The 18758-nt window shown below is 36.9% G+C and overlaps 1 protein-coding gene across 5 annotated transcripts in view; it reads right to left on the bottom strand.

Moving 5' to 3' along the window:
- Positions 1-18758, bottom strand: part of POLK (DNA polymerase kappa) — a 91303-nt gene that overhangs the window by 51445 nt on the left and 21100 nt on the right. For all 5 annotated transcript variants that reach the window (XM_007486550.3, XM_007486551.3, XM_007486552.3 and 2 more), the window contains one exon: positions 821-962. In XM_007486550.3, coding sequence (XP_007486612.2) covers positions 821-928 — 108 coding nt within the window. In that variant the 5' untranslated portion in view covers positions 929-962. The remainder of the gene's footprint in view (positions 1-820; positions 963-18758) is intronic.

Raw genomic sequence — 18758 nt, 5'->3', positions numbered from 1 at the left:
CTCTACATAATTTTTCAAGTTCAACGGACAGCTGGGCTTGATAGCCCATTCCCTGTAGTCCTTGTTGCTGGGAAGGCTGAGGCTGATGGCTGTTTGCATTTGGGGAATTCTGAGCTGCAGTAGGGCTAAAAATCTACTGGGTATTTGCACTAAGTCTGCACCATTATAGTGAGTCCCTATGTGCAGAATGCTATCAGACTACTTAAGGAGGGTTTAATAGGCCCAGGTTGGAAAAACAAAGCAGGTCAAAGCTTAAAGCTTCCTTGATGATTGGTATTAGATCCTAGATGTGATTGGAAGATTCAGCACCAAAATAAATAAATAAAGTTCAATCACCTGCACAAAGGCTAGGCCTCCACAGCCAAGTTTAAGACCCTTCGCAATCCATTTTTTTCTTTTGCTAATATTCAACAATATCTCCATAGCACTACTAGATAATTAATGATCCTGTCCACAGATGGAAATCAATAGAACTCCTTTACCAAATATGTTACAAACATAAAATGACTAGAAATTTTTCTATATTTTTAGAAAACAAAAGATACAGATCAATAAGAAAGGGGCAAAAATATGGTTTAATTAAGTAATCAAAATCTGTTGGGTTACAAATTAAGAACAAATAAGTATTACATTCAGTTTGATCTATTCTGTGCTCAAAACTACATTAGAAACAGCAACAACAATAAATTTAAAAACAAATTAAAGTACTTAAAAACATATCTGAAGCTTATTTTTAAAATGAGAGTAAAAATTCTACTGATTTTCTTTTAGAAATGTTTACTTCTATTTAAGGAATTAATGAAGAGAAAGAAAAACATACCTTACTGGCTTCCATGATAATTTTATTTATTTTCTCCTTATCTAATCCTTCCATTCCTGCTTTGTTATCATTCAGTCCCATTCTAAGCAGAAGCCCATCGTTGTCCATTATGCAAATGAATAAATTATTAGTTATTAATCACCTGAAAAAGGATAAAAATTAAGCATTACTTTATAAAAAGGAAAGTCTCAATGTCTTAGGAAAAACATCAGCAGGAAATTGGGTAAACAGAGTTCTTTATCAGCTCTGCCAATGACTCTGTGTAAACTTGGCTAAATCACTTTATTTTTCTTTAGACCTTGATCCTCTTACCTACCTATAAAATAAGAGGACGGAATCTGATGTTCTCTAACATCTCTTTCAGCTGATATTCTGTGCTTCCTATATTTAGTAATATGTTTATTAAGTACATTTTATGATTTTAACAGTTGGAAGATACAACTGTTTTTTTTTAACACTTTATGCTGGGACTACTTTTTGTGTGAACCTCCTTTTTTGAGGAAGAATTCTCTGTTTCTGGCTCAGAGTTCCAATCCCGGATTCTAGGACAATTTTGATACTTGAAAACATCCTGGTACAGTGTATGAGAAGCAGTTATTGACACAAAAGTTAAAAATCCCTTTTTAGAGACTACTTTCTTGTATTTGATCATAGACCCTACCTTTCTCTTTAGTAACACATCATTTGCACTTCATATCCTTACAAGGATTCTTTTTTATCTTGTTTATTTTTTTCAATTAACAATGATTTATTTTCTCTCCTCAACTGGCTCATTTACAAGAAAGAACTCCAGCCCTCCATCAAGGGCTCTTTCTTACTTCCTGTATACTCTAAGAAAACAGAAGACATAAATGCTCCTTCACCACTACCATGATTTAAACACATCCTGACTGTTATGCCAAATTGCTTAAGTACTTCCTGGTACAGTAGGCAGTATCTGGAAAGAAAACAAGAAAGGAGAAACAACATATTTTCTCCTTCTATCCACTTCCAAAACTACTTATATGGAACATAAAGGGGCTCGAACTAGATGATCTTAAAATCTCAGATCTCTTTCCGAATTAAAATTCCATGATTCTTTCATGCCCTCTGAACTTGTTCTCTGTTCTTATTGTGACCATGCAAATTCATACTAGGATCACTACTAAAGCAATGCAAAAACTACAACAATGCCCATGGGCATCTATTTTGTAACTACTCATAGAAAGAACTACCCAGAGGTCCTGAGAAATGAGGTGGCTAGCCTAGGATTACAATTATTAGGCCAGAGGTAGGACCTGAACCCATGTTTTCCTAATTCTGAGGTTGGCTAGCTCTCTATTCCTTTCTCCCAAATAATTATTTATTCTGTATTTAGCATTGGGCTCTCTATAAACATATTTTGAAAAAAGTAATCTCTTTATTTTCATTTTTATTGTCATGCAAAACACACTTCCATATTGGTCATTGTTGTAAGAGCAAATTATGTGAAAGACACCTCCAGCAGTTCTTTCTCCGGAGGTGGATAGCATTACTCGTCATGAGTCTTTCAGGACTGTCCAGATCATTTCACTGCTGAGAGTAGCCAAGTTTTCACAGATAATCATCATTAAATATTGTTATTATGTACAATGTTCTCTTAGTTCCACTTATTTTACTCTGCATCATTTCCTGTGTATCTTTCTAGCTTTTTCTGAAATCATCCTGCTTATTTGTTCAGCCATTCCTCAATTGATGGGCATCCCCTCAATTTCTAATTCTTTGCCACCATAAAAAGAGCAGCTATAAATATTTTTATACAAGTAAGTCCTTTCCCCTTTTTTATTATCTCTTTGGGATATAGACCTAGTAGTGGTATTACAGGATCAAAGAGTATCCACAATTTTATAGCCCTTGGGGTATAGTTCTACATTGTCTTTCTGTGTGGTTGGTTCAATTCAAGACTCCACAGTGTATTAGTGTCCAAATTTGCCACTCTAATATTTACCACTTTACTGCCATATTGGCAATCTGATAGGTGTGAGGTGGTACCTCCAAGTTGTTTTAATTTGCATTTCTCTAATCAAGAGTGATTTAGAACATTTTTTTCACATGATTATTGAAGGCTTTGATTTCTTCATATGAAAATTGCTTGTTCATATCCACTGACCATTTTTCAACTGGGGAACAGTTTCTATTCTTATAATTTTGATAAATTAGACTTTTATCAGAGGTGTTTGTTATATAATTTTGGGAAAAGTAATCTTTCAAAGGTAAAGCAAAAACCGAACCAAAACACCAAAACCTTTCCCCAAACTATGGCTGATATAATATAGTCATATAGCTAATAAATAAAATGTCTGCCACTAGGCCTGCTGCTAAAATCAGAATAACATGAATAATCATTTGTACTGTCTACAGAAGGGTTACTAATTAGTTGTGGTGAGGGAAAAAATTGCTACTTGCCATAAAGTCCTTGCCTAAACAATTTTGGTTCTCATTTGCTACCAGCTTTATTTGTGAAAGGCCCTCCCTTCTGTTGTTTATTTTGAGGGGTTGTGAGTGCATGCACATGTGTCTGACCTATAGCTTGGTATAGCAGAAAGAATTCTGACTCCAGAGTCCAAGGATTTGGGTTCAAATCCCATCTCTGTTGTTATTACTTGTGTGATCTTGCACAGTGAATAGCACAGTAGATAAAGCGCAGGACCTAGAGTCATGAAGACTCATCTTCCTGACTTCACTTAAAAGCTGGGTGATCCTGGGAAAATCATTTAATCCTGTTTGCTTTGGTTCCTCATCTATAAAATGAGCTGGAGAAGGAAATGGAAAACCATTCCAGTACCTTTGCAAAGAAATTCCTCCAAAAGAGTCACAAAGAGAAAAACAACCAAAAAAAATGCCTTGGTATGGAAAGGAAAAGTAAAGCAAGTTCTGGACTTTCTGCCACTGAGTTGGAACAAACAACAGTGGGAATAGTAGAGAGAGAAGATATTGACAAGACTGACAGTTGGTGGGGGAAGGGGCAACTGGGAGTGGCAGTTGGTCTTGTGATGAGTACTTCCTTCTAGGCCCTGGAAGTGGAAGGAGCTCTTTCCCAGTCTCTGGATATAAGTGCCTCTAATTTCCTGATTTTCCCAACTGTGTGCTCTCCCTGGATTCCTGTGATTGTGTCATCAACAAAAGGACTTAAGGGAAGCAGTTTGAACTGGAAGGCTGGTCTTTATGGGCATCAGCCTGAAGAGACAGGCCCAACCAGCTCTGAAAGTCAGAACTTTTCTTCCTCTCACTGTCTACTGCTAAGACTTTTGAAATTAAGAAAGATAGCACAGATATAGCATAGACAGGAATAAGAGAAACCCTCCACCAGCCTGTAAGGCCTGGCCTCAGCTCAAAAGCTGAGAAAGACTCAAACCTCATCTAGGGAATCCCTCTTCCCTCTTCCTTGATAGCCTCCCAATCCAACTTGTCATTAAAATTTATTTTTATTGGATATCGTAGTCAGATAAGAGAACTAACATTTCAGGGGACATAGAGGGAGCTGGACCCCTGATGGGTGACCTTGGCCTGGGGGGAGGCTTGTCCCTCAGGAGGGTCCATGCTTACCTGCTCTGGGGTATCTTTCACATCAATCCATTGAGAAGACGTCCCCTCAGGCTATCATAAGCCCATTTCTCAGGACCCCATTAAAAAAAATAGCCTCTTGGCAGGGGGCATCTCTCTCCTTTTACCTCACCGGCAGCCATATTCCCTCTCTCCCTTCAACTTCTCATTTCCCTGTTATAAAACCTTCAATGTCCCCTATTCTTCATATCCCACCCCATTTTAACAATAAATATTACACTGGACAAGTCACTTAATAGCTCTCTACCTCTGTACACATATGACAAGGGGATAATATGCTCATATCAACATCAGTACTTTGGTTTTTTGAATGCAGAAAAATAGGAAGGGTAATATGTTTGAGGAATCAGGACATGAAAGGTCTCTTTTTGCTTCTTCATATTTTAGCCATCCGATTAATTTGATTTTTTTTTTTTTTACTACACCAGCAATTTCACTCAATGTCCTCTGCTGATGTAGACCGGCCCCATTTGAGAGTCACATGGAGCACTGAGAGCATTAGTGACTTGTAGCAGGTTCTGTAGTCAGTATGAATCCAAGGTGGCACTTGAACTTGGGTATCAGGGACTCCAATGCCACCTTTCTTTCCTTTATATCATGATGCTTTCTCTTGCCCTCACCCGACTCTAAAGAATAAGACATCGAGAAACTCACATCTATATTTGGCTTTAAACATCACCAATACCAATGCAATTATTACTGGCTAGCATGAGGAACCATAGCTTGCAAAGGAACGCTTTCAAGTAACATATCTCAACCCTACATTAGTCTTTTTGACTGACTCTGACTAACTCAAGATTGAGCCCGAGACTCGTTAAAGCTCCTGGATCTGCGTTGGCCACACCTAATCTGTTTTGTGCTTTTGAAGATGATTTTTTAAAAACCAAAGTGTAGGACTCCTCTTGGATGAGATGACCTGTAAGCTTCCGTCTAACTCTAAATCTATTTGGGCATCTTTCATCCCATTAGATTCAACTTTTTTTTTGCTTTTTGAGATCTTTGTGGACTTTTCACTGTCATTGAGTACACTAACATTTCCTCTCAGGAATAACAAACATTTATGTTACCAAAATATCTGATAAATACAAAATAACATGTGGTAAGGAGGCACTCTACTCATGAAGGCAGATGACTAGAAGGCCTAAAGTCTTGGTACTGGCAGTTTTGACTCAGAGGTGGTATTGCATCCTGGAGGAGTCTAAAATTCCACCTTTCTCCAGCAAGCACAAGGGGGCTTGGTGGTGATATGATCTCTAAGGAGGCTACTCAAAAGGTAAGGGGGAGGCAGCATAATATAGTGGAAAGAATTCTTGCTCTCTTGTCTAAGAATTGAGGGTTTCAAATTCTACTCTGGATGCTCACATGTGTGACTGCCAACAATAACAGCCTCTTTGGGCCTCAGTTTCCTCATCTGTAAAAGAAGGAAGTTGTGCTAGAAGTCCCAAAGGTATATTCTAGTTCTATATAAATTAGCACATGAACTAAGAGAGTAGCAATGTGAATGAAGAGTAGGGTCAGATAACCATAGATCCAAGGTAGGAATGACACTTTGCTTATTACCTTGAATGTACTATACCATATCACCACAGTACTGTAGGCTTTCTCACTTAACAGCTCTGTAACTCAGTTTCCTCATCTGTAAAAGGAGGGAGTGGACTAGATAGGCTCTAAGGCCCCCTCCAGCTCTAGTTCAATGATCTTAAGATCTTGAATATGCAGGCTAAGTATATATTTGGGCTTTGCCGAGGGACAGATGAAATTTAAGATACCGATCTCAAACAATTTTCTGCCCAAATGCTTTCAAATTTTCTCAGAAGCTCTTGTTGAATATTGGGTCCTGTACCTTCTAATTTGTGTTTTTTGCTGTGACAGACATTTGCTTTTAGATCTGACTGATTTAATCTGCCCCACTGATCTACTTTTGTATTTTAAAAATTAACACTAGTCTTCTGATCCTATTTTTTTTTCTGGTTTTGAGATCTGAGAGTGCCAATCCCCTTTGATTCCTGCTTCTTTCCCCCATTTCCCATGAGAAGCTAGATGTTTTGCTTTTATAACTGAATTTTATAAGTTTTTTTTTTTTTTAACAACAGCTAGGTTATATTGATCTATTCTTCCTGCCAATTTCTGGGAAAGTGAATAACCTATGAAATGGAAAGAACAGAGCAACAAAAAAGGCTAATAAAGTGCTGCTACCCAAGATAAGGACAGAAGCAGTAAGAGATGAAGTCATCATTGGAGGAAACTGAAACAATGGCTCTTGGCTGTCAGAGATCTTTGACAGACTGCAGGAAGCAGGACAAGTACTGCAGGTCAGAGGGCAAATTTCCTCATCTTCCTAAAAAGGAGGGGAATAGAATCTACAAGCTATAGGACCAATAAACTGAACCTAAAAAATGTCAATAGAATCAAAAGCACAGTTAGTGAACATATGAAAAGGAAGCAGTAATCATAAAAATCACAAAGAGCCAGGAGAGCTTTATTGAGAACAGGTCATGCCAGACCAATTTATTGTGTCCTTTTTTGACAGGGCTAGTAGATTAGAAGATTAGGGGAATACTCTTACTATAGAGTTGACCCAGATTTGAGAAAAGCATATGACAGTCTTTTATTTTGTTCTTGTGAATAATATGAAGAAATCTTGACTAGACAATAGTGCCTTTAGGTAGATTTCAAACTAACTGAATGAACAGACCCCTAAAGTAGTCCTTAGGTGGTTTGATATCAGCTTGGAAGCAGGTGCCCAGTAGAGTGCTCCAGGGATCTATACTTAGCACTCTGCTGTTTAACTTCTTTTTTTTTTTAACCTTTACCTTTCGTCGTGAATTCAAGGCAGAAGAACAGTAAGGGCTAGGCAATGGGGGTTAAGTGACTTGCTTAAGTCACTTAACTTGCTTAAGTTAAGTGGTCACACAGCTAGGAAGTGTCCAAGGCCAGATTTGAACCTAGGACCTCCCATCTCTAGGCTTTGCTCTCATCCACTGAGCCACCCAGCTGCCCCTGCTGTTTAACTTAAAAGGATAAAGGGATATATAACAGCTTATCAAATTCTCAGATGACACAAATGTGGGAGGGATAGATAACATATGGAATGACAACTTCAGGATTTAGAAAGATTCTAATACTAAAATTTATTTGAAAAATTCTTATGGCTATTTTTGTTTTAAATTATCTCCATTTCTGAATTTCTTCCTTTCTCTCCTCTCCCCATCCCTCAAGATCAAATTTAATAGGAAAAATGTATAGTTTTCTAGGAGGTCTTTAAAAAAATCAACTTCAGAGATTCAAGATTAGGGAGCTATGGTTAGGTAGCAATGTGCCTTAAAAAGATCTGCAAGTTGCAGATAATACTTCAAATAATTAATTTAGAAATGACAATATCATTGCCACCATGAAATTTGTTTTGGTCAGGTTCACCTGTGCCAAGATGAGTCAGGTTTCTTGCAAATATACATAAAGTATATGTACAAAAAAGTCCAGTAAGATTTGATTTATAAGGATATGAAATGTTCTACATAGGTTTCCTGGATAACTAAAGCTTTTATTCTTGAAGCATTAAAATGTTTTATTACGTATTATATATTATATCATATATATCATAAATATAATAATTATTATTAATTATATCTTTCAAATATATATTTTCCTTTTTCTTGTCTTCTTAAACATAGAAAACAAGAATGCAATTTAATCAGTTTAATTTATTTGATCTATAGTCCTTATTCTAAATGACAATACTGTACTATAATAACCATGTATGTCCACTGGCTCTACTTAGGTTGAAGGGCTGTTTCCTGCTATACTTCAATGGTCCCCAAATACTATTGTTCTGAGTTTTGTCTGTGTTTAATAAGATTTTTTTTTTTTTGGTCGCTTCCCTTGCAACAAAGCTTTTACCTATCTCAAAATGGATGGTTTTCTGAAGTACAATGAAGCTTATTTTAGGGTTAAAGATTTGAAAAGTTTTTGCTAGAGGTATGAAACCCTTTTTCATTTTCTCCCCCTTCAAACTGAACTAACAAAATAGGAAAATGAAATAGTGCATATACTACATAGGCCAGAGATGGCAAACCTTTGGAGTGAATACCAAAGATGGTATTCAGAGCAGTTTCTGTGGGCATGTAGCTGCCCCTTCCCCACAGAGTTCATTACTAGAAAGGCAGAGGGACCTGGTGGAGCTGCTCCCCTCCCCCTTTCCACCTTGCCCGATGACATTTTTTCACATCCCCCACCTCTCTGCCCAGAAGCCCAATGGGAGCATCCGGGGGATAGTGGGCAGTGTGAAGATTAAGTTTAACTCTTCCCTGATTATAACAATGAAATTAATTAACTCTCCCCTTATTGTGAAGATGAAATTGTAACCCCTGCCTATTTTTAGATTTTAATCACCAAAAGTATAAACAGCCTACTCACAATAGTGGAGAGATCTGCCCATTTTTTAGATTTAATCACCAAAGGTGTAAACACCTCATTTCACACATTAAGTGGGAGGTCTGTGACTCATGTTAAATAGTGGGTGACGAATCAAACTCAATTGACTGCTAAAAGCAAAAGCGTCAACTGTGATTGGTAGATATAAAAAATCAGGGGAAGTGATGCAAAAGAAAGTGCCTTTAAAAGGGAGTGACAACTGCCCAAGTGCAGTTTAACTTGGAACTCTCACTTGGAGTGGAACCTCCTGTGAGAGAGTTCTACTGGGAGCTCTACTGGGAGTTCAACTTGGAGTGAAGGCTGATAAAGAATCTGCTGACTGGACTGACGCGAAGCGAGTGAAAAGCTGACTCTTAACTGCTTGTTTTTTCTCTGAAGAGATCTGCCTCAGGAAAGACCTATCTTCTTGAGAGGCTTCCTAGTCCTCAGCTTTGCTGAGGCTGGCTGAAACTAACTCTCCCTGTCCAGGGGGTGGGAGGGTGTCGAGAATAAATTGCTTAGTGCTTAGGCTAGATATTTTACCCTATCCTCTCTCTGATTTCCTTCTTCATTCTTCTCTATATTTTGAAATAAATTGTAAAATAAATCTCTTTGGAATTAAATTCCTGGTGACCACTCTTATATAATCAAGTCCAACCCTTTTAAAAATAACCCCCTTTTCACCCTTACAGTGGCTCACAGGTGGCAGAGCTGGAGGGGAGCAGAGAGCTCAGACCACTACTCTCCCCCTCTCTATACTCACTGAGGACATTCCTCACTTCACCTACCACTCCACCCAGCAACCCAATGGGAGCACTTTCTCCCTCCCCTGTGTGAGGTAAAGGGGTGAGTGCATGGCCAGCACTTAGTTTGGGGAGGCTCACAGCATGTGGTCTGGGGGGGGAAGGTGAGCATAGTATTTGGTCTGGGGGGTGGGGCCCAGCATTCCAGTCTCTAAAAGGTTCACCATCACTGATCTAGGCTTTTAATAGCTGGATCAATTCATAATTCCAATAACAGTATATCAGCAAACCTGTCTTCTTACATCCTCTCTAACATGGACCACTTTCATCACTTTTCATCTTTGCCCTCATCTTTTTACTCTTAAGGAAATACTTTAAGTTCCCTATAAGAGAGAGCAGGGCCTAGAAATGAATTTTGTTTTTGTTTTTTTAAGAGAGGACAAATTTCTTGCCAAGTGGGATTTCAGTCCATACTGAAACAAGTGGGGTGACATAGTAGATGAAAGGCCAACTTTGGGAATTATGAAAACCTGAATTTGAGTTCTGTCTCTGACAAAAACTAGCCATGTGATCAGGGAGAAAGACACAATATGTATGTATGTATATACATATGCATACATATATACACCTGAATACTTTGAGACATATAGATGAATAACTGTTATTGTGATTTTTAAAAAGTGATTTATTATAAAAGGAAAAGGGATTAAATATTTTGTGATCTAATAGAATGGACTGTTGATTTTTTTATTTCAGTTTTGAGATCTGTTCATTATAATATGTCAACTGAAATTCTGCTTTTTTTGAAAAACCAAATGAGAGAAAAGCATATTTCTTCCAATCTCAAAAGTTTTGCAATTTGAGCCCACCTTTGAATGTTTACATTATTTCCTAAAGAATAAAAAGACGTGGCTAAGATAAAAAAAAAAACAAAACCAATGGACATATTCACTGTTGGAGGGAATGTGAGAAGACAATGTACACTAATAAGCTGTTGATGGAGTCATCAACAGTTGATGCAACCATAGAAAACTTCTAAGTACTCTTCTACTTCTAGATATCTAATCCTATGAAATACTCAAGGCAACTTAGAATTATGCCAAAAAGCTTTTAAAAATACCTATAATCATCGACTTTCAGATCCCACTGCTAAGCAAATATTCCAAATAGGTGAAACTTAAAAAGAAATGTTCTATATATACTAAAATACCCACAACAGTACTTTCTGTCTTAGCAAGAAAAGCCAAAAACAAGTAGATGTCTTCTAAATAGGTTCTCCAGTGGTTCTCCAACTTTTTTTCTCTCTCATAGTTTCAACTGACAATAAAAAAAGATTTTCAAGCAGTTAGGCTTCCAGATGAATTCATTATCTAGGTCTCACTTTCCCTTCCCTTGCTCCTTCACTACCCTTTTTTCCCCATTTTCCTTGTATTTACAACTGAGGAGATGGCACTGTATATCTGAGGATAAAGCTTGTGACTTTATAGATACTAACCCCAGAAGAGCAAGCTACATACTACAGCGAGGGACAAAGAGTGGGAAATGTGGAAGTCTTGGGAAGAGAAATCCAAGGAACAGTTTTTGAAAACGAATGGGCTAGATAAAATGGATGTAATGGAATCTATCTGGGTTGTGAGAAATGACTATAAAGAAGAATTCAGAGATGACTGGAAAGGTTTATACAGATGGATGTTGAATAAAAGCAAGCAGAATGAAGAACAATGAATTAAAATTATATAATTATGTCAATTATATGCTAAAAACAATGCAATTATAATGGCCAGACATGGTCCTATAGAGAAGATATATGTCTCTCTCCATTTGCAGAGAGAGAATATGGATGTGGCATACTGCATATACTGTCAGACTCTAGGTATGTTTGATGAATTATTTTTCTTTATTCTTTGTTATGAGGAAAGGAAGAAGATATTTAGGAATGAAGTAGATTAAAAACAAAAAAAATCAATTATTATTCAATAATAAAAAAGAATAAGGGTGATTATCATTTTGGTTGCAAAAACTAAACAGTAATTAAGAGAAAATTCTCAGTGCAATAGAATAACTGAAACAAAATAGAATATAGAAAATGAATACAACAATCCCCCAAAGATATCAAAGATACAGTATTATGGCCACTAAAGCCACATGACTTTCTAAGATGAATGGAAATGTGGAATAAGTAATTGAAAATATCAATTAAGAAAAATCTACAATCACATAGAGTGGGCCAACTAATCAATCAACAATCATGTATTATGCATTTGCTATATATCAGGCATTGTATTGGTCATAATAGATAGTGATACAAAGAATCAAAGAATCTTTATTTCTAAGAAACTTTTATTCTGAGGAACTTCAATTCTGTAGCATATTTGTTTGGAGGAAGGGGATAGAACTATTCAATGCTGTGATCATATCTATACAAATCTTTCTCAGTATCCATCAGCAGGGAATCCCCAAGTACCACTAATCATTTTCTTCATTTGACCCTTACTGGTTGGATGATATGTCACCAGGAATCCACACCATTATTTCTCAGAGGGTAAATAATTCTTCTTTTTCAGGAAGTCTAACTTCCTCCTCTGGGAAAAGTTTCATGTATGTTTCTTATCTCTCAATGTTTAGTAATCTTTCTTACCTTTCTCTTCTCAATAACATTCTTCTAGCTCCAACTTGCTCTCCATAGTACCATTTTTTCAAATTAGCCCAATAGAAACACAGAGTGCTTATCATTGCTGCTAGTAGCTTCTCTTCTGGACTGCTACAATAAACTGCTTCTTGAGGTCTTCATATTGTTAGTACCCCTATAACCACATTTGACTCCCATTTCCTTTTTATCCTGTTTTACCAAGTATTTTCTTCTTGAGTACACTTCTATTTCTGCCTCCTCAACATAACATGCTCCTTGGGTTTTTACATTCTCTTTCTGTTCCTCTTCCTACCCTGGTCATTTTTGTTCTAGTCTTCCTCCTTCAACTTATTCACAAGTGATCCCGAATTTTCCTTTCCAAATTCAATCTCTGCCCTTCTTCACAATTCTAAATCCCCCTGAATAACCTTTACTCAATAACTGATCCATAGAAGTGAATGAGATCAATAGCAGAGAGTAAATAGAAAAGGGCTCAGGACAGACCACTGAGTAATAGAGGATAAATGATGATCTAGTCCAGAGGACTGAAAAGGTGTGGACAGATAGGAGAACCAAGAAGGCAGTGTAATGAAAATCCAGTGAGGAAGAAGCATATGGAAGTGGCAAATGAAGATCAGACAAGAAGGATGAAGACTAAGAAAAAGGTCACTGGATTTGGCAGTTAAGAGATCACTGGTAATTTTGGAGAGAGCAGTTTTAGTTGGGTAACCAGATTGCAAGAGGATAAGAAGTGAGAAGAGAGAAAGTAGAAGTAATTAATATATACTGTCTTTTCAAAGAATTATTAGTGAAAAGGAAAGTTATATAGGACTGTAACTTAAGGGAATAGTCAGTCAGTCTACAGTTGTTTTTAAGTGTTAAATACTGGGGATACAAACAATCTGTTCTCAAGAAGCTTACAGGCTAATGAAGGAGACAGCATGAAAATCTTGAATCGGTAAAAGACATATATAGTGAAAATAAAAAATCATTTCTGAGATAAAGGACTAGTGGAAGGGGACAGGGGTACCTGGAGAAGCCAGGGGGGAAAAAGTTAAGATTTGAGCTAAGTCTTGAAGGAAGCTAATAGGGAAGCTATGAGTCAGAAGGATTGATCCACGAGAGAGTCAGAACAAATGTACTAATTTGAGAAATAGTACATCATGTGTAAAAAAAATAGGATAGTGTATCTGCATTGGTGCGCATGGAGGGAAGTGAAGTATAAGTTGGCTGGAAAAGGTCAGTTGTGATGGGCTTTATACCCTAAATGGAGCATTTTATATATGACCCAGGAGATAAAAGGGAGCTGTTAAGAGTTTCCTGCGTAAAGACAGTGACATGATTAGATCTGCATTTTGGAAAAATCACTTTGGCAGTGTAGTAGGGGATAGCTTGGAGGGAGAGGTGATGACAACCCATACAAAGGGAGTGTTTGTGTAAGTGGAGAAAAAAAGGAAATACAAGAGAGATATTGTGAAAGTAGAGATGCTAATCTTTGAAAAGATTGGATGTGGGAGGTAAGAGTGAAGAATTGAAGATGACACTGACCCAGGCACCTAAGTGACTGGGAGGACACTGGTACTCTTGACAGTAATAGAAAAGCTGAGAAGGATGAAGGTGAAAGATAATGAATTCTGTTTTAGATGTGTTGAGTTTGGGTTGTCCATGGGGTACCCATTTTGAAATGTGTAAGAGGAAACTGGTACGGTTAGGCTGATTACAGAGATCTGAGAATCACTTGATAAGTTGAAGCCATGAAAGTTGATAGGATCACCAAATGAGACAGTATGTGAAGGGAAAAGAGAAGAGGGCTTAGACACAGCAAGAGTGGTAGAATCTAGAAAGGATTTTTTTTTTTAATGATATGAAGACCTGAGATTGCTTGTGAGCAGCAGAGAATAAGTAAATAGATAGGGAGAGAGCGAATAGTAGAAAGAAAAGGGGTATGATTATACGGGTAATTTGCCAGAGAAGATAGGAGTGGATAGAGTCAGAGTACAAGCAGAAGAACTGAACTTGGAGAGAAGAGTCACTTCTTCATCAGAGACTGGAGAAAAGGAAGAGAAAAGAGGAAAGATATCAAAAGATTTCGAAATACAGAAGAGGCAGCTCAAGAAAAATGACTTCTATTTTCTCAGTCAAAAATAGGATGGAATCTTTAGCTAACAGAGTGAGGATAGGGGAAGGTACGGGAGACTTTAGGTAAGAAAAGAAAATGCCCTATTATTCTTAAAATAGTATGTGGCAGGAAGTAAGGTATAGGAAGACTCGAGAGAAAGGGAGGGGGAGAGAAAGAGAAAGGGTGAGATAAGTAGTAGGCTTATCAAATTTGAAGATGGCAGCAAGCAGGCAAGCAAAGCCTCTATAACTGTCACACTCCAGAAATAGTTGCTAATGAAAGGAATCAAATCTGATTCTCATTTTTCATACCTGTAAAATGAAGGGGTTAGACCAGATGATTCTTAATTTCCCTTTCAGCTTTAAGTCCTAAGGTGCTAATGTCTTTAACACAATTTTTCTGATGTTGTCCTTGGGAGCATGATTTAGCCTGTTTCTGCCTACCTCATATCTTTTAAAAATCATATTGTTCTAAGCCCCAAAGCTATACAGAATTATTAGAATACTACTGGGCTTTTTTCAGTGGCAGGCAGGAAATAGAATTTTGGTTGGAATCATTGAAAGAACTGCTACCATTTCCTTAATCCCAGTCCTTTCACAATATTTATATGATGAGCCTGTTCAAAAATACTCACATGGTTATCAAGATTACATATTATGCTGGGTTGTCCATCCAGTTATATGTCACAATCTGAGCAATATAGCTGAGAAAAAATTTTTTTTTAAAAACATGAGTTACTTAAAAACTGAAGCAAATTACAATTCCTTGACCCATTATATGTTTAAAATATGCCTTGATCTAATTATTATGTACATACGTAATTCAAAAAGCAAGCTACAACTTATATTTGACTTTCACCTCAGTTTAAAAAAACATCTCAAGGATTTAGATGCCCAACAACAGAGCAAATAATTGCAAGTACTCTTATGATTCTAATTTATATGGGTGGAATATCAAATTACATTTCTTCTTTATTTTTGATTAAGCCACAATTTTGCTTTTGCTGTAATCATTATAAAATATTTTGACAACAGCCAAACTAAAAAGAACATGTAGGATAGTAATGGAAAATATGTAGTGCAAGATACAGAGCAGTACAGAAACAAGATTTCTAGGCTGTGAGAAATAAGTATAAAATATTGGAAATCCATTTTTTTAAACTAGTAAAAATATTTAGTAATTTATTATGCTAACTGTAATGTTGTGGAAGAAAGATTTGGAAGGAGAAGTTTACAACAGAGTTGAAGTAGCTGGGACTACTGAGCTGTCACTCAAGAGAACATTCTATTTGGAATGATGACCAGAAAAGACTTGAGAAATGAGGAGACAAACTCTAATCTGGGTCTCTCTTTGCCTTGGAGACAGAAAGGAAGAAGGGTCTCTTGGCTTGGGGACAGAAAGAAAGGACAAAAGTCCAGCCCTCTCTGATTTCTCTGCTGTGCTAAAATGACTGAATTTCCAGACCTGTTAATGAATTTCCCAATCTGAATATATTCCAACATCCTCCAACCTAGGAATTATTCTAGTGTTAGGGAAACTCCAAACCCTCTTTCCTTCCATTTCCTTATCTTTCCCTTCTTCACCAATAAACCCCCTTACTTAACCTTAAAGAAGAGAAAGAATATTTTATTTGAGACATCATAAAACTCACCCTCAGTTGATTTAAAGAGACCAACAAAGGAATAAACTTGAAGGGCAGGGAAGAAGGGAGGAGGGACAAGGAGGGAGGAAAACCAGGGAGGGTAAAGGGAGGAAAAAAGAGAGGAGATTGGCAGATCTGATCTTTACTTATCATTTATCACTCAAATCATCCCCTATTACATGACAGAGGAAAAAGGTTATACATACATATATAAATAAAATGAAAATAAGCAAATTCCCACGAAGCAGTTGCCAACTTGTTTCTGACAAATTGTTCTATCTTATTTTTCAGTCACCTGGTAACAGCTAGTCCTATTTGGTGACACAGGGGCCACAGAAACTTCTCACTCTACCCTGCGCTGCACAGCCCCATCATATCTCTTTACTTGGCACTTCCTCCCTCTATTTCCTCCCTTTTGCTCCTGCTTGGAATCTATAAACTACACCCAGTTTCTGCTTCTTATTTTGTGCTGAGGCTAGTCTTAGGGTTGGTTACATGTCAGGGTTTATAGTAATAGGACTGGCAGTAGCAAAGAAGACAGGAAGGGAAAATGAAAGGCAAGCCCTATTCATTTGGAAGACTATTCAAAAAAGCAAGGGAGAATAGACAAAGTACTGGTCAATCTAATTTAAAGAAGGAAAGAAGAAAACCAAATTAATAGTAGCCAAGATGAAAAGGGAAACCTCACTTCTAATGAAGAGGAAATTAAGGCAATGATTAAAAACTATTATGCCAAATTATATGGCAATAAATATGGCAATCTAGGTGATATGAATGAATATTTACAACAATATAAATTGCTAGATTAACAGAAGAAATAGAATGCCTATATAACCCCAAATCAGAAAAAGAAATTGAACAAGCCATCAAAGAACTCCCTAAGAAAAAATCCCCAGGACCAGATGGAGTCACAAATGAATTCTATCAAACATTCAAAGAACAACTAATGCCAATATTATGCAAACTATTTGACAGAATAAACAAAGAAAGAGTTCTACCAAATTACTTTTATGACACAAATATGGTACTGATTCCAAAGCAAGGCAGGTCAAAAACGGAGAAAGAAAACTATAGACCAATCTCCTTAATGAACATTGATGCAAAAATCTTAAATAGAATACTAGCAAAAAGACTCCAGCAAGTGATCACTAGGGTTATTCATTACAACCACGTAGGATTTATACCAGGAATGCAAGAATGGTTTAATATTAGGAAAACCATTCACATAATTGACCATATTAACAAGCAAACCGACAAAAATCGCATGATTATCTCTATAGATGCAGAAAAAGCCTTTGACAAAATACAACACACATTCCTGTTGAAAACACTACAAAGTATAGGAATAGAAGGGCCTTTCCTAAAAATAATAAACAGTATATATCTAAAACCATCAGCAAACATCATCTGCAATGGGGATAAACTAGAAGTCTTCCCAATAAGATCAAGAGTGAAAAAAGGATGCCCATTATCACCTCTATTATTTAACATTGTTCTAGAAACACTAGTAGTAGCAATTAGAGAAGAAAAAGAAATTTGTGAATTTTAAAACTACTCTACCCTACTCAGACCATACTTTAGAAGATTTGATTTAGCTATTTCCTGATTTGTAACAATGGAGATACTTGGTCTAAGAGAATCAGGTCTTGGGAACGCTACATTGCTCCACCCTTCTTAGTTTAATGAGGTCAGGAATGTCTGCACCCATATTCAAGGATTAAGTATCTAAGAAGATGGCCTTCAACAGACATGTGCAGAAACAGCTGACAGACCCCTGGGCTGTCCTAAGTCAAGCTAAGCTAACATTGGTACAGATGAGATGCAGGAAAGTGACGTAAAACCGTCTATATGGGGCATGTCACTTCCCCTCTTCGGCCCTTTTCCCTAGAGAGTTGGCTCTGGCTGGCAGCGTACTAAGCGTTCCAACATCTTGGCGTGGTGGCACCTATTTGTATGGGTTTTGGCAGTGAGTTTGCCCTTGAGCTAATTCAGGTTCAGGCATCTTGGCTGAGCCCTCTTGGAGTTCAGGCGGATTCCTTCCTTTTTTACTCTCCAAAACTTTACCTTCCTAAAGCCTCTAATCATCCCCCGGGCACAAGCCAGGCGGGAGAAATCCTACACCCTTTCCTTCTCCCTTCTTCTTAATTTCTTTCCACTATACTAATTAAATCACCATAAATTTCTAGCTGACTTGGGTATTTTTTTATTTGGGATATCCATGGTGACCAATAATTAATATAGTTTAGGTCAAAACACTAAAATTACCCTTTACAAATTGAAGGTATTAAAATAGGCAATGAGGAGACCAAGCTATCACTCTTTGCAGATGATATGATGGTCTACTTAAAGAATGCTAGAGAATCAATTAAAAAGCTAGTGAAAATAATCAACAACTTTAGCAAAGTTGCAGGATACAAAATAAACCCACATAAGTCATTAGCATTTCTATATATCTCCAACCCATCTCAGCAGCAAGAATTAGAAAGAGAAATTCCATTTAAAATCACCCTAGACAATATAAAATACTTAGGAATCTATCTGCCAAGACAAACACAGGAACTTTATGAATACAACTACAAAACACTCTCTACACAATTAAAACTAGATCTAAACAATTGGAAAAACATCGATTGCTCATGGGTAGGATGAGTTAACATAATAAAAATGAAAATACTACCCAAATTAATTTACTTATTTAGTGCCATACCTATTGAACTACCAAAAAACTTATTTGCTGAATTAGAAAAAAAATAACAAAGTTCATTTGGAAGAACAAAATATTAAGGATATCTAGGGAAATAATGAAAAAAAAT

This window comes from Monodelphis domestica, chromosome 3, assembly GCF_027887165.1.
Source record: "Monodelphis domestica isolate mMonDom1 chromosome 3, mMonDom1.pri, whole genome shotgun sequence".
NCBI lineage: Eukaryota > Metazoa > Chordata > Mammalia > Didelphimorphia > Didelphidae > Monodelphis > Monodelphis domestica.
This window is presented reverse-complemented; position numbering and strand designations above follow the sequence as displayed.